The sequence below is a fragment of the Lissotriton vulgaris genome, chromosome 4_1 (assembly GCF_964263255.1).
Source record: "Lissotriton vulgaris chromosome 4_1, aLisVul1.2, whole genome shotgun sequence".
Classification (NCBI taxonomy): Eukaryota; Metazoa; Chordata; class Amphibia; order Caudata; family Salamandridae; genus Lissotriton; species Lissotriton vulgaris.
Genome location: NC_141691.1, coordinates 1,038,866,197 through 1,038,890,891, shown reverse-complemented (window position 1 = coordinate 1,038,890,891; position 24,695 = coordinate 1,038,866,197). Strand labels below are relative to the sequence as shown.

Genomic DNA, 24,695 nt, shown 5'->3' with positions numbered 1-24,695 from the left:
GGTTATGTTCAAAAACTTTTAGGGTTCGTGGTACACCTATAACCATTACAGTTTTAGTGGCAAAAGTACAAAATCTGGCCACCAGTATCATTCAAAGGTTCCAAATACAGTGTTCTTCAGGGAAACGAGTACACGTTCTGTACAGTACAACATCACAAAGGTGCATAATGTGCAATGGACATTCTTTTTAGAACAGTCATCAACGAGGTGGTGTCTTTCCCTTTTCAATTTACCGTCTCAATGGTTCGCATGACTTAAACCTATTGAGCATGCCTAGGCATGTGGTAATAAAAACAAATCGTCATTGTCAAATACTTTTAGAGTAACTGCAACATGACTGAAATTTAGTCATGTAATTAGAAAGTGATCATAGATTAGCAGGTGAAACATAGGACTGAATAAAGAAAGTGTACACTAAACACACAATACATTTCAAAATTAAAATTGAATACATGATACAATGATTACCATTGAGGTATGTGGACAGGGAATATATCCACAAATTAGAAGGGTATTATTTGCAAAGCCTTAATGTGCACTTGTAGAAATACTATAAAAATGCATCAGTTACATAATACTTCCACTCGTACAGCGGTCACCAATTTAAAGAGGCTTCACACAGCCAATATTTATTACATTGCTACTGTTAATGAAAAATTCCAATTGCAAAGCATGAACATGTACTGTTTGTGTCTATTCTCCACAATTGACACACTTTAAGTCCCAAAAGTCTATAATTTTGAAAATGTATTATAGACATTACGGGCGGTACGAGCTTTAAGTCCAATTGCTGAAGCAGCTAAACATAATATTGCAGCAATCTTGTATATCACAATAATCACATTGGAAACAGAGATTTGGAAAAGCTTGGAACTTCATGTCCACATTTGGCAGACTCCAAAATGGCCCAAGAAAAGTTGATTACTGCTGCCACTCATTCTTGGTTATTTGGTGATGGGCAGAAATCATGAATTCAAGTCCAACATGATCTTGGTTGGAAGTCTAACTGCTAGAAAAATACCTTCTTTCAGCAGGCATTCGGTAACAGCTCTCTCCAAATAACACAATCACATGCACACTGCACTTTTTGAAACTTCAGCTTGGAATAAAGGATAAGTTTACATATATCTCAATGTGCATGCCCCAGAAAAGGCCTGTGACCTTGATGGATAAAGGTGCACCAGTAAAATTGCAAACAGCTTCTCTGTGAAACAATACACAATGCTTGGATTTGATCTATACTAACTCCTGATCCAAGACACATCTCCACTGTGTTCCAGTTGCTCTTGAGGTCTCCACACAGGAGATCGCTTTTGCCACTCATCCTTGATATTCTGCACAGCTAAAACGTCACCAGCTAAGTCTGAAAGTGTGAGGAAAAATCTTCTTGTGCAAGTACTCAACAATTTCCTCATTTTTTCTTAAGATCTCAAATTCATAGAAGGGAATCTAGAAGACACAAAACAAGAAATGTATTAAAATGACAAAGGAGCGTTTTTCTTTAGAAATATAACCATCATCTATTTCTTGTTTTACGTCTTATGGCAAACAATTATAAAGTGATGCAAATGTTGTATTCCTTTTTTGCAACATATTTGCTCAGTACAAAACATGTAGGTTGTACGTGGCTGATTTCACGAGCTTTCACAATTCTTCAGATTTCATCGGCCGTAGACTGAATCACTTACCTGTGATAAGTGAAGTATGGAGCGAGGAGAGGGGGTGAGAGGTGGGGGGGCGTGGCGTCTCTTTTTCACAAAATCCTCGTTGTTCGGAGACGCCATAATGCAGAGACACAGACTGCATTTAAGTGAGCACACAATTCCGTTTTGCTTTTGACATCTGAGCCATTTGTGACATTGATTCAAGTGACGAAGCATATTGTTATCAGAATGCAAATTAGAATACATTCTAGATGATGTTTTGGCTTGTTTGACTTTAGCAGTTTCGCGTATGCTTATCACATATCTGGATATGAGGCGGAGCATTCCCAATCGGCCACAGTGAATAAACAAAGGTCTTGCCTTCATACTAGAAAGGGGCAATCATTACTGATACCCTTTAGTATTTTATGTCTGGTCACATGACATATTCTTCATTAAACTGAGCTTGGGTACAATAGGGCTGTTGACAGCATGCTTGTTCCGATGCATATCATTTTTACGCTATATGTTCTTATTTGCACATCTATGCAATCTGACGTGCATGATGAAAGGAAGCCTGAGAGAATTAAAAAAATTAACGACATATAGCTACAGAAATGCTCATATGTTTCAGTTACTAACTAACGTTTGTCTACTTTATATATTCCATCAGATTCTTGATCTAAGACTCCAACATCGAGGATGTAAAAACATTTTTGGTGAGATACTGTTTCAAGCGTTAACATGCGCTTTCCAGTTTGCCGTGCGCGTATTTTTCACTTCATATTTGAACGTACAAATGTTCACTCTTTTCATTTTAGCTTCAATCTTTGACATTAATGGTTGTCAGTTAGCTCATATTCATATCTACTTGTCAAATGACAGGAGGATGGATATACCTGACATTACAATTCTTCAGATGCAGGTAAATAATATTTCGTTTGTTCCACTATTAGAGGGCGGAATAGGGAGAAACATGTCGACCTTCGCCAGTGGGTATAATTAACCCCATTTCCTCTTCAAGTACCACTAGGGGACACAATACATTTCAGGAAGTCCCCCCGCAGGTAGTGCGGATTGAGCCTGTCTATATCCAAAGAGATTCTGAATTGAGTAGCTCCTAGCCCACTGTCCAGCAGCCTGAGCTTGCTTATTGGCTCTCTAGCTCCCAAGAAACCCCGAACCCTCCTCTCACACCTGCCCAGGCCCCTTAAGGTTTGTTGGGTGAACCCCTAGACATTCAACTTCATTTTGTGAGCTGCAGTTTCCCTGTACCCAACATTTCAGTGAACCAAGGACTAGGAGGTGGTAAGGAGAAAGACTTTGAGCTGTCTATTTCCTGACAATTATAAAAGCGATTTTCCTCTACCTGTGAGTGCCTCATTTTCACCGGTTTTGTTTGTGGGCTTGATAGTTGGAAATTTACGTTTTATCTGCCCGTGCCTCAATTTAACTGTTGCACTGTGAACTTTGTAGTTCAAAATCTACAGTTTAACCCAGCCATGACTGTCTCAATTTCACTTGTTTGTGGGCTATGTAGCTGAAAATTTGCTGTTTGATCTGCCTGTGACTGCTTGATTTTGCCTCCTAGTTTCTCCCCTAATTAGTGCACAGACTGCAATCCACCCCAGCTCCCTTTTATTTTAGAAAGTTAGTGAAACAAGATTACCACTCCCAACTCCCTCACCATGAACAAGACACGTACTAAAGCAGAGCGTGCTAGGAGACTGCAGTAATCTACTCTAAGAGTTTTAAACTGTGCTTGGAAAGTGATTAAAACACTAGTTATCTGGCTAGGAGGGTTAATTGTTTAGGTGTTGGTAAACCCGTATTATTAAAGGCCTAGTTTAGGCCCTTACCCGCAGAACTCCAGAGTGTGGATTGGGCCAGTCTGTCTCCAAGGAGTTTATGAATTGAGGAGCAGCTCCCAGTTCCACGCCCAGCAACATGTGCTTGTGGTCACATGCACCTTATATAAGCTGCTATTGGACACTACATCTGTGCACTGATTAGTGGCTGTATCTGGTGTTTCTATTGGGCTAAGGGTTACTGTTCTGATTGGATGATATGTCTAGGGTTCTGACTGGCCCCTGGGTCAGTGAATCTATTGGACATAGACTTAGGGTTAGTGTTCCGATTGGTGGATAGGTTTAGGGTTTTTTGTTTGGTTTTTATGGCTAAGGTTTCTATTGCATCTAAGGCTTAGTTTCTAATTAGCTGTTAGAACAGACACTCTGATTGGCTGTAAGGGCTTGGTCTCCTATGGATCCTAGGGCTTAGGGCTAGTGCTCTGATTGGTTAGGGTTAGGGTTCCCACTGGCTTAAGGGGTGACCTGATCACTAGGGCTATTAAAGATCAGGGTTCAGAGCGTTCCATTTTTCCATCCACTAACACCCTTCTCTTCTTTTTACCACAATAACACCACCACACAACACTTACACTCCGATGCACCAAACATATGGCCTCTTATAGCAATCCAATCTAAAACAAACACTCCTAACACTTGTCCATTCCCTTTCGCACACCATATACAGTCTTTTCCCAAAAGACATCACCACCCCTTTACCTTGCAGCTTCGGCTCACCAGCATTACTTTACACATAAAGTCATCTCAGAAAACAAATACATCATTACCACCTTTCACTACTCCGCAAAAACAAAACATGACACACACACCAGCACAGCAAAATCTCCCCCACACAACACCTCCTAATACTTTGTCACAAACTAGAAACATATACCCTCTCCTATCTTCCTGACTAAACAAATAATACACACCTTTCTCTCTTCACCCACACCTACATATATACAGCAACACAGCAACTTTCTTTTAACCACCTCTCATCCATTGGACAATTTAGAACCTTACAACATGACCCACATGTTGCACCACCACTACTAACTCATACACCTTCCACCCTAAACAGACGCAAACAAAATAAGCAACATGCCACTTTTCACAACTTTGAATCTCCATGTATACAGCACAATAAGTCTACTCTACCAAAACTACACAGCTCAGTAAATCACTCTCAACCACCTACACACACAGACCCATCATAATGCCTTCTAAACCTGCTGAACGAGGAACACGATACAGAACAGCTACACTACTGCTATCCTCATTTAGCTAATATCAGCACTGACGACACACCGGCTACAAGCCCAAAAAATACTGCTCAATTCTACAAAAATAAGTCACATCATCACCAAAGCATATTCTCTAAACTGCCTACTACTAAATGCTCGATCAGTCTCTAAAAACAAGCATCACATCTATGACCATCTCACTGACACACAACCTGACTTACTGAATCAAGGTTGGGAGATGATATGGCCCCAGTCTTGCATGAAGCCATTCCTCTAGGCCATCAAACAATCACACTAAATAGTTTAGGCAAAAGAGGAGGTAGCTTAGCTGTTGTGTTCAAACAAACATTAAGGTTGTGAGGCCCTCTTCACTAGATGCAACCCTACATCATCTTCCTACTCCTTTACAGACCTTCACCTAGCAATGCAACATTCCTAGACACACTTCTAGAAATAGTTTCAATCCGTATCACACTACATTCCAACCTATGCATTCTGGGTGACCTAAACATTTGGTTTGATCAACCCAATATGCCCCATTCAAAAACAATTATCACTGGCCTAGACGCACTGAACCTACATCAGATCATCCAAAAAACCACACCCATCGCTGGACACATCCTGGATGTCATTTTTGCAAATCCAGTACTAGTTAACTTTCAAACAATTCCTCCAGTCACATGGTCAGTCCACCATTTCCTTGCTTTCCAACATATAAAAACACAAAGCAACATACCTAAAACCACCTAATGCGTATTCACCTATCAGCCGTGGAATAGACTCCATTTTGAACACTTACAAACACAACTAACATCCAGTACAGATCTAGACACAAATCCTGGTAAAAAAACTACGAGTGGCTACAAGAAGATTTTGATATCCTAATACCATTAAGAACGACACAACAAAACAAAAGAAAACAGGCACTTTGGAGAAATACAGCGATATCAGAGATAAAAATGAAAATTAGAAAGTTACAACACACCTGGTTCAAAACAAACATCAATGAAGAAAAACTTCACATACAGAAACTTTTAAGGAACCACAGATTAATCCGAGGGGGCAAGACACAGTCTCTCATTGGGCCTTCCATTATCACCTCCACTGGGGAATGATCTGATACTCCCCGTGTTACATGTACGGCCCCATAAACTCACCCAGGCTATGTGTCTGCATAAGACTGAGACTGGAGCACCGGGACACAGGCTATGTGTCTGCATAAGACAGAGACTGGAGCACCGGGACAACAGCGCACAGCGGCTTCACTAGAAGTGTGTTGACTTTGTTCCATTTCCATTGCACTGCTTAATGAAATGTGGAAGATCCCCGTGTGCAGGACACCTGAGTAAATATGGACACCATGGTGACAATACAGGAGTGACACAGTTTTAAGAAATGTCTCCAGCCGCACCGTGTTCCATATTCCCAGTAGATTACTTGGTATCCCATGTTCGACCCTTCTGAATCATTGAAAGATCTGTTACTTACATTTCACTAAAGTTATCACCCCCACCTCCACCGGGCTGGCTCTGGACTCAGGCGGTTCCGAGTCGGATCGACTGTACCTGCTGGAGTCTGCTGAGGGTCGCACAGACGCCCGGGGAGGGTCGCGCATCGCCTGGAGTCTGCAGGCTGCTGCGGTACGGCAATACCCTAATGTGAATAACTAAGACACCGGGTCACACAGTGCAGCGCCCCGCCTCACGGAGCTGGAGCACGGAGACAGACGGTGACTCGCCGGTGAGTGCAGTGCGGGGCTTCGCCTCAAGGAGCTTTCTGGGGCTCTTTGCTATCCCGACCCCGTGGCTCGCACGACCTCTGACTGGCCTCTCGCCTGCATTGGGAGTTCGGACCGGGGAGGGCGCCGGAGCTGACGGACTGGCAGAATCTCGCTTCGAGGAGTTGAGTGTTACCTACTATCAGTGCTACATCAGTGAAAGGCTGATAACAAGCAATCAAGGTTACACAAGCAGTTCTGTTGAGTTGAGTGATACAGTGAAGTACAGATAACAGAAGTCAGTATTACAGAGGATTTCTGCGGAGTTGAATGATACTTGTTAACAGTGTCGGACCAGTGAAAGACCTGTATCAAGCAGTGAAGATTGTGCAGAGAGAGCTCTTCCGACCGACTTCTCCTGACAGGTGGACCGCCTGCACCGGTGACTAGGACCCCGGGGAGCCCCGGATCGGTCTGTGTAGTGGCTCGCCTCGGGGAGTTCTTCTGGGGCTCACTGCGTGGAACACTAACCTGGGAACCACGAGGCACCGAAGTTTTTAAGGTACTGGCATGCAAACTGTTATTTTATCACCCATGCCGGCTTTTCATTCTCTACCCGGAACTTTGTAAAAACCGCAGAGGCTTTCAAACTTACGACACGAGCATAACGGTCTTTTCCCTCTCCACTCCCATTGTCTAAAAGGGCAGGGGCCATTAACTGCTGCAATAAATCGCCTCCACTGCCCACAGATGACCATGAGGCAGCATACCAACGCGGTCAGGGGTCATCAAAACGGAGATAAGGCTCTCTCGTCCCGCGTGCAACATAGAAGCTGGTCCTCTCCTAGCAACATAGAAGCTGGACTAATTCGACTGCCCCAGAGTAGAAAGGGAAACTTAACCCTATAAACCCCAACAACAACAACTGACAAAGGACTACTACTCCTGCCCCCCTACAGTCCATTTTGGCAGCCATCTTAGACTAGTCCTCAACTCTGGTGGCCATCCCAGACTAGTCATCGGCATTAAACTGCCCATACCTATGGCTATTCCTAATTCGTCATTCTCTTTGCACTTTCGTATCATTCTAAAAGCCCTGTAACGTCACCCATTCACCCACGCACACCCCCCTCCCCATCCTACACCTCCTCTACCATTGAACGCATGGGCACTTCACCTCTTAGCATTCCTAGAGCCCGGTAACGTCACCCACTCACACACGCATACCCCCCTCTCTAACCAACACTTCCACCACCATGGAACGCATAGGCAAGCACACATACAAAATTAACTACCCACCTGAATGCACCAAAAAAAATGCCAAACGCTTCAAACACAACTGCCTGAAGGCCCACCCTGATACCCCGTTTGTGGACACCTACTTCTCACTGATCAATGGAGCCACGAGCACCGACATCATCCTCTACACTTTACGCAGAGCACAATGGAGGAAAGCGTTCCTCTCCATTCTCACTGTCTCCACCTCCAGAAAATCCGCTCATGGTCTAACGCTCTCTATCACGCCATCCCAAGTTTTCCCAGGCAAGGCCACCATCACCATTTACAACAATGGGATCATCCTACTCCAATCGACAGATAGGAACCTTAATCTACTTGACAACCTGTTCCCCACCTTCATTGAACATATCTCCAACATGCGGCTCCCCTTTCCTAACTCCTCAGACTACTCAACACCCTCTACTTCCAATCATCAATATAACCGGTCACAACATCTGAGCGACACACCCCTCTCCTCTCCTCTCAGCGCTGTAGTCAGTCACCAACCCGTGGTAGCTTCTTCTCCACTCTCCTCACTCACTGGCGAAGTTCACTCCTACACCCTCCATACCCCCACCCCCCCCTAGCCCACACCTCACACCTCCTTCAGGTCCGTCAGAACCTACTTCCCCCCTGATCCTATCTGCCCCGCCCCGTGACAGGACCATCTCCCTCTCTCGAGCTGAGGAAAATCACTCCCCGTCATACATTCTCCATACCCCAACCCTCCCTACCCCCCACCTCTCACGAATCATGCAGAACCCATCGCCGCCCTCTTTTCTCCCATCCCCTGTGACAGACCCATCTCCCACCCTATCTCCCCCTCCATTCTTAATCACCACTACCCCACTCTCCCAACTAGTCTCACAGAACACACCTCCACCGCCCTGTGCATATCTCCCACGCCCCGCGACATGACCAACTCTCACCCTATCTCCCCCCCCATTCTCACTCCCCACTACCCCACTCTCCCGGGCAGCCCCACTGAACACATCATCTCCCCTAGCCTAACCCGTTATCCTCTAACCCCCCCCCATTCTTAGCCCCCACTATCCTAACCTCACCCCCACCTGCTCCGGCCTACACTCATTCCCCAACTCACATGCGCCGCCTTCCACCAGCGCCATCACCTACGCCACCAACCTCCCCCCTTCTTCATCCACGCTCCTTACTCACAAACTCTCTCATCCATCGAATGCCATCCCTCCTGCTACGGCCGCAGAGCCCTCTCATCCATCGAACGCCATCCCTCCTGCTACGGCCGCAGAGCCCTGCACTGTCGCGCGCACACCCCTCCTCAATCAGTCCATTGCTCACCCCAGTACCCCACTCATTCACGCACCCACTGCTCTCAGCCCCAATACCATCCCCAATCCAACCCTGGACATGATCATATCCACCCTCCTACAAGTCAAAGAAGATCTTCACACCATCAAAGAACTTTTTTTCGCACACCCCAGACACCCCCTACCCACCACTTCCGCGCCCAACAAGTACACCACCCGCCCCTCAAACCGTTTCACTCATCGCTCCCCGCGTTGGCCCTCTATCCCTGATCGCAAGGCCACTGATCGCCCCCGGCGCACCCTAAACCCCCTTTCTGAGCGAGACTTATACACTCTACTCCGTTCATACGGCCCAGGTCCCACTAAACACCCACCCACCACACACCTTCCCATACCCACGATCCTCACAAATCCCCTCAGGCCTCCCACACTGAGCAACAGAAGCTCCGTCCCCAGTAACCTCAGAAAAGTCCCCCTCTCCCTAGAACACTCGTCCACTCTCCTCACCCCCAGACTAAAGTGTATCCTGCTCAACTGCAGATCGGCCCCGAGACACTCCTCCGACATCGCGGATCTCATCTTATCAATGGACCTCGACCTAGCCATCCTGACGGAAACGTGGCTAACTGAAGCCTCCACACCTATAATGGACATACTAGTCCCCCCCAACTATCACATTATTAGACTGGACAGAAATGGCAAGACGGGCGGGGGAATTGCATGCATCTATAGGAGCAACCTCGCTGTTACTAAAGGTCCCTCCCCCTCCCTCACCTCCTGCGAACTCATCTGCCTCGATATTACTAGCGAGGGCAAACCTGTATGCTCTCTACATGTCATCTACCACCCACCTGGGGATAACCTCACCTTCTCCCAACAACTCATGGACACGATAACCACCAACGCCGGTCGACAGATCACTCAAATCTACTTGGGAGATTTCAACCTCCACTGGAACGACCAGAAAGACGCTGTGGTAAATAGCCTCAAAACCTTCCTCAACGCACTTGACCTCACCCAAATCTGCAACCGTCCGACACATGTAAAAGGCTCTATCCTCGACCTTATCATCGCCAAAGAAGACTCTACCCAGCTGGAGGCAATCCAACCCTGTGACTGGTCAGACCACCACATTATCACCTTCTTCATCAACGAAAAGGTCAAACTGAACCCGGCTCAACCTACCAAAATCAAGATCTGGAAGAGGGACATGAAGAATCTTAACCCAAACTCCTTGCCTGCCCACACAGGCAGTCTCCTGCTTCCCCCGGCGGGCGTGTCTGATGTTCATTCTCTGACCGACCTCTACCTAGACACTATGACCTCCATAATCAATGAAGCCGCCCCCCTGCAACTGAAAAGAGTCTCCACCAAAAACTCGAACCCATGGTATGATGGTAGACTCAATGAAGACAGACGTGCTATGCGCATGGCAGAGCGCACATGGAGATCTGACCCCTCAGCACTGCACCTTAAAACGCTTAAGAATAAGAGAAACGCCTACTTCAGAAAAATCAAACGCTCGAAATCAGTCTTCTTTAGCCAACAGCTGGACCAAGCAAAAAACCGACCAAGAAAACTGTTCGAGTTAGTCAAAATCCAAACCAAAACTCAACCTCCACAACCTAACATCTCAGAAAATGATATTCCAAGCTGTGAGGACTTTTCTACTTTCTTCAAGCAAAAGACCGACAATATAAGATGTGATCTCCTCAAGGATGTAAGTCTATACTCCTGCTCCATCTGCATAACCAACACTCAACCTAAAAACAACGCTTCATGGACGTCCTTCGACACCTATTCTGAAGAATCAATTCACAAATTGCTCGGCACCTTGAAGCCCGCTAATCACCTCACAGACCCACTACCTGCCAATGCTGTTAAAGCCTTCACCCCCCTGCTCCTCCCACTCTGGACTAAAATCATCAACGGTTCCCTTCAACAAGGACTCATCCCAGACTCCCTCAAGATAGGGCAAGTCACGCCTATACTCAAGAAACCCACAGCTGACCCTGCCGACCTAAACAATTACCGCCCCATCAGCAATATCCCCACTCTGGCCAAATTGCTAGAAAAATGCGTTCAACTCCAATTGACAAAACACATTGATCAGTTTGACCTCCTCAACCCTCACCAATCAGGATTCAGAGCAAAACATAGCACAGAAACGGCTATGACACACATAATTGATGACGCCCTCCAAATCCTTGATCACAATGAGTCCTGCCTCCTCATCCTTCTTGATCTCTCCTCAGCATTCGATACGGTCAAACACGAGAATCTACTGGAGCTCTTAAATACCAGAATGGGCATATCCGGGACTGTTCTCAAATGGTTCACGTCCTTTCTACACAACAGGTCTCAGAAGTTCAAGATCAACAACGCACTGTCCTCACCTGTGCCCGTAACACTTGGCGTCCCTCAAGGTTCCTCCCTATCCCCCACTTTGTTCAACCTCGTCGTGGAGCCACTCACTACCCTGCTTCAAGCATCAAATGTACACTTCCATATGTACGCCGATGACACTCAACTCTACCTCAAGCTACAATCACCGGAAGACATCAAGCTTTTGAATGCCACACTAAGAAACACCCAAGCATGGCTGGCAGACAATCACCTCAAACTAAATGCGCTGAAAACTGAGTTCCTTCTGATCTCACCTCCGGCGAAAAAGGCCATCACCCAAACCTGGCTCGCTCATCTAACCGCACTCAATGTCCAACCCACCATCGTGGACTCTGCGAAATCCCTTGGCATCACACTTGACTCCAATCTCAACATGCAGCAGCATATTAGCAAAGCAACTAAAGGAGCCAACTTCCAAATCAACACTCTGAGAAAACTCAAACCCTTCCTACCACCCAAGGACTTCCAAACTGCTGTACAAGCCCTAGTCATTCCTCGCATAGACTATGGAATTTTGGCTCTCAGCGGGCTGCCCCGAACAACAACGGCACCACTAAGAGCCTCGCTGAACGCAGCCGCGAGACTCATCACTGGCTCAAGAAAACACTCGCATATATCCCCTGACTTAAAAGCCCTGAACTGGCTGCCTTTTGAAGCCAGAGTTCAGCTGAAAATTGCCTGTATGACACACTCTGCCGTTCACCACAAGTCACCCAACTACCTCACTAACAAGCCGACTGTATCAGGAGGCTCAAGATCCAACAGAAGCACAAAAAACCTCCTCCTGAAACCTCGTAGATTCCGGAAGGAAAAAACATACAAACGCTCCTTCTCAGGAATGGCACCTAGGATCTGGAATGCACTCCCGCCAGAAACTAGGCTTATCCCCTCCACTGTTCTCTTCAAGAAAGAGGTAAAAGCCATCCTTATGGCTAAGTTTACCTGAACACTATTGTTACTGGAACATTGACATTACACGGCCCCTATATTATCGGCTACCTGAGTGTTTATCTGTGTTATACTCTTGTTTGATTGCTACTGGATCAAAGCCATTGCACGGACTCTATATTATTGGTTTCCAGTTTGTTTACTAGGGTTTATACTATGACCTGATTGCTCTACCAACACCCGCTAGGGTGCTAAAATCTTATTCGATCGCCACGGGAGCAAAGACACTGCACAGCTCCTATTTTTTGTTTCCTGATTGTTATTAGTGTGTATACTCTTATGCGATTGCTACCCTACCTTGCAACCCTCTCACTACCGAATATTATAATGTCTCCAAGAGTTTGTCTACCCCACCTCCTGTTTCTGTAAAGCTCTCTGATATCTGCAAGGATCTTGTTCGCGCTATATAAAACCTTAAAAATAAAATAAATAAATAAATAAATAAATCAGCTTATCTGGCCAGGCGAGATTCCCATGAGCCGCCGACATATCAGTAAATTGCTTAAAATCAGAGTGGTGATAATGCCATATATCACTCAGGACCATCCCCAACAGGAAGTCCCCCAACGGGCGCAGACTCCTCCAAGATGCAACTCTCTCCATAACATCAAGCACATCATTCAGGTCTCCCCCAAAACCCAGCCTACCCTCTGGGAGCTCTAGAAGCAATGGGCCCAAAACATCCAGTGTGGGGGTTTGCACCGTTGGCGGGACATGATTCGAACAGAGGTTAAGGATTCTCAGCTCCCACAAGCCACTCACCAACAAATACCGCCCGCTGGGTCATTCCAAGTTTTCATTCGATTAAAGGCAGTGCCTTCCTACACAATATTCCAGCCCCCCTAGACCCAGTGGTGTAACCTGCATGTGCTATTACTACGTAGCCAAACCTAATGAGAAATCAACATACCCCAACTACAACACCCATCCCCCCACCCTCCTACCCTGCTAGATAGGTCCTGCATTCTCCTGTCCTTCCCAGCTGCAGAGCACCTGTCCCCCAACAATAACATTCACTAACAATAAGGAGTGTGACCGCTCCCCAGTGACAACCTGCAAAGAAATGTGCAGACCCCTGTTCTTTCAAACTGTAACCCCACAAAGCCCCTGGGTCTTTAATGTCTAGAATAGAGCCACCATCGTGTCAGTAGGTGCCTCTCTGCGCAGGGAACTCCTTTCATGTGACTTTAACTAGCAATTGTCTTTGTTACTGCGAAGAGCCTTAGGTCAGTCAGTCTTACCTTCAGGACAGCCTTACCACAAAAAATTTGTCCCAAGGCTTTCCCTCCTGTTGCTTCACCAGTAACTCCTTCGCCGATCTAACCAGGGGCTGTCCCCTGTGAGCACGCTGTGGTCCTTTGCCTTCATTCCGGCCTGCCACTCGCCAGCCCTCAAACAACTCCAACGCTTCCTCAGGCGCGGAGATCTCTCCTCACGCTTTCAACCTGAAAAATCGCATCTCTATAACGATAATTAAAGATTTAGCGATTATTTGTGAGGAGGAGCACCAGGTTTGGGCAGGAGCACTGGTGCCCGGTGCGCTGTTACGACTGAGAAAATCTTGGATGATATTTTACGTTGTAGAGTGTTCAGTATAAAGACCTGCAGGAAAAGGTTCACACTGTGGCCCTCCACCCCTTCCGGCACACCCAGCACCCTAATGTTATTCTGTCTTGCCCTTCTTGGTCTTCAAGCTTTACCACTAAAGACATGGCTTGTTGCATTAAGGACTGAACCTTCGTCTACAGATGATTCGCCAGGGACTGAAGTTGAGCTATTTGGACCTGTGCGGTTGTGGCCTATCCCCTGAACTTGGGGAGGTCCGCCCTAATCAAGTTGACCTCGATTGTGACTGCATCATTTTTAGGCTCTAAGGTGCCCTTCACATCTTTAATTGCTGCCATAATTGCCTCCAACGAGGGTTTCTCACTTGCGCCTCGGTCCCGTGCCGAAATGGCTTTCCGAACCGCATTGTTGTCCATCTTGTTGGTTCAGGCACCCAGGGCCACTTGGGCTTCACCATTATAATAGGATCAATCTTCTGGTCTGGATCCCCCGGGAACCTCCTCCAGAACTGCTCTGTTGGACTCTGGCTCAGCTTCTCTAACACCACCCGTCTGGTGGCTCTAGGAATCCACAACGTCACCACCACAGCCCAGGCCAGGGCCCACCCGTACCACGTTTCTGAGACAGGGCCCCAGCAGGTCTGCCAGCCCACCAGTGATATGGATGTACCAATTAGGCTCACTGTTCAACCAGGTTATCACCACACCATCACTCTTGGCCTCCTCACTACGACAGCCTCCATGAGTCACATATGGTAAAATGTAGAAATCTTCTTCTCAACCCATGCTCAATCATAGGAACTTCACAACCTCCAAGTTATGACCCCGTCCCAAGCCTGTTAGCCTGCACCAGATTTCTGGCCTCCTCTAATTCTATGACAATCCTTCTCCAGGATGCCACCTCCTGGTCCTGCTCGACCCAACCGTGCCCCCAGCCACAGCAGGTCCTGGGCACGACAGTTACTGCCATGTCCTGAGGCCCCGACAACAAGCATCTCAAAGGTCTGCTCCAATGCCCTTCGCCGAAGTTCCGGTCGCCTCTAAGCATGGGCTTCCTACCTGCTGCAGGCTCTGCTCAGTTATGGAGGCCACTGCCTCAGCACAGTTCACCGCCGCCGCCTTCGGCACGGTCACTGCAGCCCCGTACTAAAAATATCACGGCTCGCAACTGGAAAAGGGCCAATCTGCCTGAGTTTCATGACTCACTAGCTTCTACTGCACCCACCTCTCTGACCTCATTAGAGAATCAGGCTGTCAAACTTGATGAATGGCTGCGTCAGGCTAGTGACAAAGCTGCCCCTCTCAAAAGAATTAAAGCTAAGCGCCCCCACGACGCACAACGTTGGTTTACGGACCAACTCAAAGCGGAAAAACTTACCCTGCGGCAAACTGAACGCCGCTGGCGTCGTCACTACGACCCACAGCTTAAACTCGCGTACACTGAAACCCTGAAATCTTACAAACAATCAATCCTGGCAGCCAAGACGGCATATTGCTCACAAAAAATCTTGGACTCAAACAATAAAACGAAAGATATTTTTTCAATCGTAAATGAGCTCTCCCTGCCAGATAGAGTCACCCCCCAACCTCAGCCGACCCAAACCCTCTGTGACTCACTTAACTCTTACTTCATAGAGAAAATTACGACAATAAAAAATAATATTCCGACCCCGGCATCTCCTACTCCTCCTTCTCTTCCCCCTACTAATACCAGTACCTTGACAGAGTTTCCACCTATATCTCAACAAGAGTTTGCCTCTCTCCTTCATAAAATCAGATCGGGATCCCCCAATGACTGCTGTCCCCCGCAGATTCTGAAAGAAGCCTTTCTTGCATGCCCAGGCCCCCCTCTAGCTTTACTTAACAACTCCCTCGCTACCGGGGAGGTCCCATCCTCTTTCAAGCAAGCTGCAGTCTTACCTATCTGAAAGAAACCCAATGCAGATCCAACAATTCTGAGTAATTACAGACCCATCTCCCTCCTCCCCTACCTAGGAAAGATTCTGGAAACCTACGTTACCCGCTGCCTGAGCTCTTTCATAGAGAAATCCTCCTTCTTAGACCCTCAACAAGCGGGATTCAGACCCCTCCACTCCACCGAGGCGGTCATAGTAGCAGTCATGGACACCCTCAGGATGGGCGCTGACAAAAACATCTCTCAAGCCCATGTCCTACTAGATCTCTCGGCGGCATTCGACACGGTCGATCACACCATCTTGATCGACACGGTCGATCACACCATCTTGATCGACCGTGTCCATAACGCCGGCATTCAGGGAGTGGCCCTTGACTGGCTCAGATCTTTCCTTCACCAGTGTTCTCAGTCCGTTCACCTCTCCACCTTTTCCGCACCCTACACTTCCCTTCCCTGCGGTGTCCCTCAGGGCTCTGCACTATCCCCTCTCCTTTTTAATTTGTACCTCCAACCTCTTTTAGCCTCCCTCCGCAACTCCCCGGTCACAATTTTCAACTACGCGGACGATCTCCAGTTAATTTTTCCCATAGACTCCCTTCCTTCCTCCCGTATGAACTTCCAGTCCACCATGCTGACCATTGCGGAGTGGATGTACCACAGCCACTTAAAGCTGAACCCTACCAAAACTGAGCTCGTCCTGGTAGGAGGCCCCAAACACCCATGGAATTCCACCTTCTGGCCAACATCTCTGGGGACAGCACCCACTCCCGTGAGCTCAGTCAAAAGCCTGGGGGTGATCATTTCGGAAGATCTATCAATGAGACCGCAAATCAACGCGGTCACCTCTGCCTGCTTCTTCCACCTCAGGCGGATCCGCAAGATCAGCAGGTTTCTTACCAAAGAAGCCCTGACCCAAGTTGTCATCGCGCTCATCACCTCCAGGCTCGATTATGCCAACATTTTGTATGCAGGAATTCCTGCATGTCACCTTCACCGACTTCAGCTGGTGCAGAATCAGGCCGCTTGCCTGATTTTCCACCAGCCCAAACATCAGCACGTCACTCCCCTCCTCCGCAGTCTACATTGGCTCCCTGTTTCCAAACGCTGCACCTTCAAATTGGCATGTACTACCTTCAAGGCCCTCTCGGATGCAGCCCCCGCGTTCATCTCTTCGGCCTTATCCCGTCACATCCCTTCTAGAGCTCTTCGCTCAGCATCACTAAATCTCCTCGATGTCCCCAAATTTAAAAGAAAAAAGCACGGTGGCCTGAGCTTTTCTGTCCTGGCCCCTTCCACCTGGAACTCGCTGCCACCTTCCCTCCGTCTCTGCCCAAAGTATGACTGTTTCCGCAGACTGTTGAAAACTCTGCTCTTTCAATCCACATATGATTAACCGTCCCACTCTGGTTCACGTTACTGGTCAATGAGCGCCAAGAAACCGATGGTGATAGTGCGCGTTACAAACAATTTTTAACGTAACGTAACGTAACGTCGGTAAGGCCCAGCAGCACAGCTGAGCTCTCTGTATGTCTGGACCAGGGGTTCTCCCTCATGCCAACGTTATCTGAAAGGCAAAGAAGGACCACGGCAAGGAGGAGCGGTGTCACCAGCACGTCACACACCTCCCAGAATGATGGCTCCCCGCACTCTGCGGTACACAGAGGACAACGGATTAAATTTGGATATTAGGGCGATGTTAGTTAACTGAGCAGAGCTCAGCTAGCTTGCGGCCATCTTCGGCTGAGGCTAAGCCACGACACCCACTCACAGAAACTTAGATTATACAAGTCTACAATCAAAAAAGCTAAAAAAAAATATACTATTCGGACATAATTCAAAATGCTAAAGGTGCAAATAAAGAGTTCCATAAAATTCCGACAGAATTACGTAAACTAAATTGCCTAGAAGGTGCTCATCCAAGGACTCAAAAATTTGCAGACAAACTGGCAAATCATTACACGACCAAAGCAGACAAGTTGGACTCCTATTTAAAACAGAGAAAAACCACTAGCACCGACCGTGTTCGAGAACAACAATCCAGGAGTACACTAACCTAGCCTCTCTATGCCTTGCAACAAATTTCACATGATTAATTTATATACCTGGTCAAAGCAAGCAGGCCTGCCAGCAGCTCTTCCGACCCGTGTCCACCACAAACCTTCAAAGCAATTCTTCTAACTACCTCTGCTCCTACACCAGTAAGAAGAATGATCACCAATTCCGTAACTACCAGAAGATTTCCAGAAGATCCAAAAAAGTCATACATATGCCCATTACTAAAGAAAACAAACCTAGATCCGCTAAACCCTAACAACTACAGACCAATTTCAAATGGACCTTTCCTGGATAAACTGATAGAAAGAGCAGCATTCACCCAGATGCCACAATTCATTGCAAATAATTTCATACAATCAGACTTCCAAACAGGATTCCGTCCAGGAAGAAGTACAACATTTGCCATCATTGCCATCTGGGATGGCCTGAAGAACACAGTTGACCGGAACGAGGATTATACACTACTTCTCGTGGACCTCTAAGCTGACATTGACATGGTTGACCATGACACACTAATACAAAGACTCTACGAAGCCGGCATAGAGGGGACCGCTCGCAACTGGATCACATCCTACCTTCACAACAGAACTGTCAACCATACCCCCCCTTCTCTTCTAAACCGTACTTCACAATAGCAGGGGTCCCTCAAGTTCCTATTATTTCACCCATGCTTTCCAACATTTACATGAAGTCATTACTGGCACTGATCAATCAATTTCACCTCATATACTATAACTATGCATATGACACACAAATACTCCTTAAACTGGAATGGCCCAAAGACAATGGACACCCACAAATTTTCAGTTGTCTCAAAGCCGTGGATCAATGTATGACATGGAGCCATCTCAAATTGAATGCTTCAAAAACGGAAATACTCACATGTGGCGATTGGAAAAGTTATGACCCACTTGCCACTTGGTCTGATGACCTGGGAACACCGTCTAAAGTATCAAAGGAAGTAAGAAACCTCAGAATTACCATGGACTCCAACCTATCAATCAATGTCTAAGTGGACAAACTAACAAGATCACGTTTCGTTACTGTCAAAACGCATATTTCCCCGACCTAGGGTTTCCACGCAAGGTCCAGGCTACTATTTCTCTAGTTCTGCCTAAACTCATTACGCCAACAGACTCTACCACAGATCATCTTGAAAAACTATGAAAAGACAACAAAGGATTCAGAACTGCTGCCAGACTACTCTTGCATATAAAACCACAAGCCCACATCTCCCCGGCACTGAAATCCCTACATTGGTTACCATTTGCCAGAAGATCCACATTCAAGCTGCTTTGTATTACACACAAAGTGATGCATGGAACAGGGCCGCTTTTCATCAGGAATTAAATCACCAAATACATTCAACAAAGGAACCTCCATTCTAGATAGGCACCCGACCTCAAAGTCTCACCACACAAGAAACAAGCATTTGCAATGCAATAGGTCTCGCATTTACGAGAGTTTGAGCTATTGGCAATGCAATAGCTTAAACTCTTGCAAAACCGAGACTTATTGCATTGCAAATATTTGTTTACTAGCGCCCATGTGGCAATTTCATATTCATAGTAGCCGCGCCCCTGTCTTTAGACAAACCACGTCTAAAGAAAGGTGCGAACTATTAAAATAAAAGCGCAGCATGGGGTGTACTGACAAACAAAAATATCTGTGAAGTTGACAAACAGATGTATTTGTTGACAAAACACGATCACTAACCATCCAACATGGCAACTTATTGATCTTATGCGATGAACCTCCATGCTCAACATTCACTTTCCTCAATGGAAACAACACAGTCTTAAGAACGGACCAGATAACAATATAAGGCTTAGTCTTAGGGTATGAGCAACGCCTTACTATAAATAGCAAATAGAGATCAATTAAATGAGTTATTTGCAGCACCGAGAGGCTGCCGTCCGTCGCATAAAGTGCTACACACAAAAAACTTACTAGCTACCAAGTAGGTTAAACGTGCACAGCCTTTGATTACTTTTTCTCACTGCTAAACGACAGCAGGGGTTTTGGCCACTGAACATGGATGAGCAACACAATCCTAAAGAGAACATTATTGGGTTCAAATGCATGCAGATGCCAACATCTGCGGGTCACACGTTTAAATCTTCCTAGCCTTTTGGGCAACAAGTGGGGGACCATTAAACTGAACAATAAACTGCTGAAGACCGGTAGGAAACACTATATAACGGAAAGTTATTTCGATGGGATGCTGAAAGTGCCGAACCTTGTACTCAGACTTGTGGCAGAAATAACAGTAAATGCTCAAATGACTGCTTTTTATGTCTCAGAAAAAAAAGGCAGATTGGCGTTCCTCCTGACTTGGCGATGGGTTTTGAGAGCATGGATAATAAGTAAACAACAAGCGCTCGCCATTGCTTTGTCCTCCCCGCGACCTCGTGCGCCTCTGAGCTCCATGCCTGCTTCACAGATGTCATGGAGACTTTTCTTATCTGCTTGTTAAATAAACAAGCAGATAAGAAAAGTCTTCACGACAGCCGTGAAGCAGGCGAGGCAGTCCACCAAAAAGCCAAAGGGAGGCAACAAAAAACCCTCCTTTCCAATGAGTAGCCAACGTTTACCATGAAAGCTGACACTTCCCAATGGAAATGAGGGGCGGGGCTCGAGTCCCCTTCTCAAAACTGACTTATTTACTAATGCTCTCGCAGACGAGGAGCACATGCGGACTCCAACACCAGGCGAGACCTAAAAAACCATAAGTGGCACATCCATGTCTGTTCAAGCAGCCACAATATGGAACTCTTTACCCCCAAACATAAGATCCACAGAAGACTACCTTATCTTCAGAAGACTACTCAAGAGTTAGCTCTTCCCCACATAACCACTATACTAAAACATAAATATACAGCATATCCCTCAGTATGTAGGATTCATTTGGATTATAGATGTGTACCTACATATGTGTATTCCTTTGTTTAAATGTGTACAATAAAAACGTTTTTAAATTTATAGATATTCGTTAGCCCTGCTTAACAAATGTAAGTATAAGCTTTATTCGATAAACATTTATTATAAAAGCATGTACATCTAAAATTCATATTTTAAAAACATATGGCACAACATAGAAAACCTAGTTCATACTGTACAATGTACCTCATACAATTAAAAGAGTGTATATAAAAGAAGATTTCATTAAGATCATAAAAACAATGTTAATAGCAAGTACATCAAATTACATTCTTAGAGGATGGTGCGCTACTAATTTTCGCTATGAGCTTGGTTCTTATTAGCCATGCACAGCCCAAGTATTTGGCCACACCACAAATCATGGCTTAACAAATGTACATAATACTTATGGGTATTAATATTCTATGTTTAACATGCATATAGGTGATCTCATAATCAAATAATTCCTTTATCAGATCATACCTATTTATCTACAATTGGTCCACTATTGAATTACAAAAAAAAAAAAATAACAAATAAATTAACTTTAAATGCAGCAACTCTTTAAAGTCTGAGTTTATTAAATGCAACTTAAATCTACATGTATCTCCTTATACATATATACCTTCACTGGAGTTATAGATCTTTATATTACTTTGCTTCTAATTCAGTATCTCCAACGCACTACCCTAGATCTCACCCTATACCTCTCGCAATATAGCCTCTACCTCAACTCTCACTCTTCCCAAACATTCTACTACAACGATCCCCAAAATAAGGCTTTCTAGACTCTTACCCCCTTTACCCCTCTTCTTACATCATGTTAAACCTCTTTTACTATTCAGTTCTCTCAAACAATCCTATCTAAACCCTTCCCTCTGACTCTTCCCCCTCCTCCACCTACCCTTACACATACCAAACCGCCTCCTACTACGAGCAAAAAAAACCCCAGATCCTTTTCAATTCCAATTAAAGACTAACATGTCCACCGCTCAAATTAATTTCACATTTCCCTATACTAATTCACCACTAATTCCTTTTATGTTCCGGAGTAGATTGCTACTCATGAAAAGTGCTTCAAAACCTCATCAGGCGTAGCGAGAGCTATGTAAATGCAAACCCTTCCCTCTTCTATTTCTCCAATTTCCTTTTTCAATACAAATAAAAAACTTGCATGTCCTCCACTCAAATTAATTTCATATTCCCCAATACTAATTTCGCCGCTAATCCTGCTTGGGTTTTGGAGTAGACTGCCACCCGTAGAAAAGCACCTCAACACCCCATCCGGGGCAGCAAGCGCTATATAAATGCAAACCCGTCCCTCTTCTATCCCCCCACTATCCTTTTCAATACAAACAACAGACTAACAAGTCCACCACTCAAATTATTGCATATTTCGCTATACTAATTCACCACTTATCATTTTTGGTTCCAGAATATCGCTTCGAAACATCATATGGGGTAGTAAGTGCTATATAGATGCAATTACAATATCACCCTCTCACCTACATTTTTATAGAGTTACAAAAGCAAAAAATTCTTAACAATTCCCCCATAAGCTCCCCAATAATTTGGAGCGTTGTATCTTGCACCTCGATCCTATTGGTCCAGTGCCAGAAGGGGCCTGAGGATGAAGTATGCCACCTACTTGGTGGGTGAGGGGCTTCATCTTGAAACAGACATGTAGTCTTAACAACTGCATTTCCTCCCCCAGTTGTAAGGCAGTCAATATTAGAGTGCAAGTATGACCAGTTCGCTAATATTCAAAGGTGCAGTTAACATAGCTACTGTATTCGATGGAAGGTTAAGTGGCGGGTCACCATCGGAAGATAGAACAGTAGGGAATATAACTCTGTTTTGCAAGGCAGAGGGTCTAAGTACTTGCTGGGTGAAATATGGAGCCACAACACTGCTACCCAGGACAATCTAATATCAGGGGTCAAATCAACATTCTGGATTTTCGGTTGATAACAGCATTCACAGGACCTAAGTAATCCCTGATCCCTGCAGTCCAGTATGGACTGGAAAATAGTATTATTGAAGAAGTGTCAACCATGCCACTAAAAGCAAACATCTCTGGAACCATGCGGCCTGGAGTGAGTGCTTACATAGTTCTTGTACCATTGCAACCAGAAGCAGCTGGCTGCAGGCAAAAAAGGGCACCCAGGAGCCTGAGTTCCTTGCGACATCCTTCATTTAGAATACAGTTTGCAGGGCCTTACTATGGTCTGTTTAGGCTGAACAGGTCAGCTACTGTTTGACTGAACTGGGTAATACTACTACCTGTTGGTTGGCTAATAGCAGAAGGTCTCTTTTAAAATATACTTTGGTCCCCACAATTAAAGGAGGGCAGAAACAACAGCTATCCTTTATGTTTCTCTCCGCTAATTATTGTCACTCTGGTGACCAATGGCTTCAAGCTGTGGTTTCATAAATACCCTATCAAATCTCTAGACCGAAGCGTACAAGTCCCTAACCAAGGTGGTCCACTGGTCTACTGTTAGTGATCAGAGAATAGTTATCTTCCAAGTCATAGTTATTGCTCTGGAGGCTTAAGGGAATGTAGAGGGGAGAGTCAACAACAGAGCCATGTAGGAGTATGCAAACATAAGAATCCACAGAACTGAGCCACATTTGAGCTAGGCTCTTGGAGGGAGGTAATCTACTGCTGCTCTCAGTGGTGCACACTAGAGTAGTTGTTAACTATGTAACCTATTCTCAGGAGTCTTAGTAGGGATCAGATGTGAAGGAACCCAAGTGATAAAGAAAATTACCAGTTTGAGGGTATGGTCTTAGTTTCCCCTGCTCAGACATATCAAACTGGTGAAGGAAAATTGTGTTTATTCTTAAGGAATGTCTCCCAGTCACCTCCAAGAGTTTCTAACTTTGAGGGGCTAGTGCTGACACACTGAGGCATATATATGTAGTCTGGGCCACTCAACAGGCCATCAAACTCGCAGCTTACTATCACCCTTTATTTCAAAATCTATGAGTTTCACAAGGGCATTATTTTGGGGACTTCTTTGGTTACCTAATTTCTTCAGGCAACTCGATTACAGCTTAACTTTGCCAATGATTGAGATGTCATCTTCTAGGGAATGATTAGGAAAGAGAATGAAGCTCATCTCTTTAGGACGTTTTCCTTATTCTGTTCAACAATAAACTATTCAGCTACTGACTGGGTCTTATCTTGGTGCCTTCTGTTTTAGTCTGAAATCTTTGTGTCTGTATTATTGAAACATCTAGCCCTAAAAGACAGCCATGTTGTTGTTGTTGTCCTGTGCTCAACACTTACAAGTACTTTTCAGGTGCTCACGTATGGACTATAGATTGCGCCAGTCCTCACATTACAGAATCTTTTGATTCACAACCAGTTGTCATTTGGGATGTTGAGATCCATGGGACTAGATGGCTGGGCTCTGTCAATCTGAAGCATGCTCATTTTTGGCACAGCAAGGCAGAGATGTAAACTTTCAACACCTGGTCTGGGGTTGAGATGAAGTATGCAAATCTCAAAGCATATGATTTGGCTGGCTGGTGTGGTTCTTCCCCGAAGAACCTGGAGGAGAAATTGACTGTGAAAATGGCATTTACTGAGACGAAGAACCAAACTTTTTTGGGTGGATATTAAATAAAACTGCCTGGTATACTCTTTCAACAAGTGTCCCCTACTGACCAGCTGTTAGTGGATAATCTTCATACATCTGACTGTGCATACAGGTGTCTTTGTTTTATTAAAGTGATTGGTGTGATAGTTTTAGTTTGTCTCTTTTAGTACTGGGTTGAAAGGGCACACACTGTGCATCCGTATATCCACGATCAACAGTGTGGACCAAGCAGTTAAGGAAGGAAAATAATGCAATTTTATCCCC

At 45.5% G+C, this 24,695-nt stretch overlaps 1 protein-coding gene across 1 annotated transcript in view; it reads right to left on the bottom strand.

The window, feature by feature from the left end:
• Positions 1-595: 595 nt before the first annotated feature.
• FASTKD3 (FAST kinase domains 3) overlaps positions 596-24,695 on the bottom strand; it is a 121,426-nt gene continuing 97,326 nt past the window's right edge. The window contains exon 7 of the mRNA XM_086965277.1: positions 596-1,449. Coding sequence (XP_086821403.1) covers positions 1,351-1,449 — 99 coding nt within the window. The 3' untranslated portion in view covers positions 596-1,350. The remainder of the gene's footprint in view (positions 1,450-24,695) is intronic.